The 1,766-nt window shown below is 56.7% G+C and overlaps 1 protein-coding gene across 2 annotated transcripts in view; it reads right to left on the reverse strand.

Annotated features, from left to right (window-relative positions):
* The window catches only part of AXL (AXL receptor tyrosine kinase), a 30,170-nt gene that overhangs the window by 24,990 nt on the left and 3,414 nt on the right, over positions 1-1,766 (reverse strand). For both annotated transcript variants that reach the window (XM_008583295.1, XM_008583294.1), the window contains exon 4: positions 1,431-1,607. In XM_008583295.1, coding sequence (XP_008581517.1) covers positions 1,431-1,607 — 177 coding nt within the window. The remainder of the gene's footprint in view (positions 1-1,430; positions 1,608-1,766) is intronic.

Below are 1,766 nucleotides of genomic sequence, written 5' to 3' on the forward strand. Positions count from 1 at the left end.
CAAACACACAGTGGGACAGAAACCCAGGCTGACAGAAACATACCTAGTGACACACACACACGTACACACATGCACACATTGATGCATCCACAGAAGTTGACCCTGGCTAAGGCACACCTTTATACCAAGGTTGATGCTGACCAATACACCGACCCACAGATCCAGAAGACAGGACTACATACCCGACTCCTGTCCCACACACACAGACACCCCCCTCACCACGCACTGATACACAGACCTCTCACACCTGCAGCCCCCCATTTCTCCTCCTCCCTGGGATGGGGTGGGTGGATTGTCTCCCTCCCTCTCTCCATCTCCTGGTCCTTGGTCTTGCCAGGCTGACTCAGGCCCCATCCCTGTCCCTGCACAGCCACTCGAGCCATGGGCCTGAGTCACCCCTCTGGGGGCTGGCATGCTCACCACAGCTTCCTTGCACACTCAGGGCCCCTGGAATGCTGGGGATGTGGGCACTTCCCTCCACCCCAGGAGACCCTCAACCAGGAGGCCCCTCCTAATCCTAGCAGGTGGAGACAGCAGGTTGGGATGCGGGAAGCTGATGCATTTTAGGGTCCAGCTACCTGCCCTGACTGAACCTCTCCATCTGTGCTGTCTCCTCCCTCAATAAAGGGGAACCTCCATGTCGGGGGAAACTCCATGTCCAGGGTCCCTCCAGCTCAGCCTCTGACTGCTGTGTGACCCCATGTGAGGTCCTGGCCTGTCTGTGTGATGCAGAAGGGGATGGTCACCCTGAAGGGGAGGGTTTCTCTCACTCAGACTTCCCTGTCCTGTCTGTCCATCTTGGGTTATCTCTGTTGTCCGTCCCTTCCTGTGCTTCTCCTTTCTCTCTCTGTAACTTTCTCTGTTTCCCATTTTCTCCCCCTGTCTTCTTTGGGCTTTTTCCCCCAGGGAGCCTGGGCTGGGTGTCCTCCCGGTGACTCAGGCCAGGGGTGGGTGGGTTGGTGGGAGTGGGGGAGAGGGCACGGTTGATTCTGGTGCCCTGCTTGGGTCAAGAGCTGGCAAAGGGGCATCAGGTCGACACACACTTGGGCCATGGAATAGCTCAGGGGAAATCCAGGACAAAGACTTCCATTCAGAGAGAGGCTGGGGTGAATGGAGGGAAAGAGAGGCAAAGAGACAGACAGAGATCCAGAGAGAGAGACAGAAAGACACAGACACACAGAGAAAAGTGAGAAAAAGATGGAGAAACAGGGAGATGGAGGGCAAAGAGACAGAGAGACAGAGAAAGGCATATGGAGAGAAACGAGATAGGGACAGAGAAGTAGACATGGAGAGACTCAGACAGAGACAGAAACAGAGACAACACAGAAAGGGACAGACAGAGGGCAGCAGGACAGGCAGACACACTTCCATGCTTCTCACTTCCATCTGGCCTGCTCTCTGTGCTGAGTTGGCCACATCCCCAGACTCACCTGAAACGTGAAGGCTGCGGTGGGGGCCGTGGCCCATGGCTGGGGCCAGGGGGACAGTATCCTGGAGCCAGAATAGGTCCACGGGTTCTGGGGGTCCCTGGGCCCAGCAGGTCAGATTGAAGGGTGTGTTGGCAGCCACAGTCCTATCCTCAGGCTCCTCCAGGAAATAAGGCAGGCCTGGGGTGGTGGTGGTGGTGGTGGTGGTAAAGGCTGGGGTCCCTCTGAGCACCCCAGGTGACTAACCCACCTCTAGGATGCTGGAGACTTTGGTCACCAAACCTCTCCTACCCCCATGTCTGATCTCCCAGGGATACCTGAGCCTCCTTCAGATGTCTA

The sequence above is a fragment of the Galeopterus variegatus genome, unplaced genomic scaffold, assembly GCF_000696425.1.
Source record: "Galeopterus variegatus unplaced genomic scaffold, G_variegatus-3.0.2 Scaffold2882, whole genome shotgun sequence".
In the NCBI taxonomy this organism is placed as follows: Eukaryota; Metazoa; Chordata; class Mammalia; order Dermoptera; family Cynocephalidae; genus Galeopterus; species Galeopterus variegatus.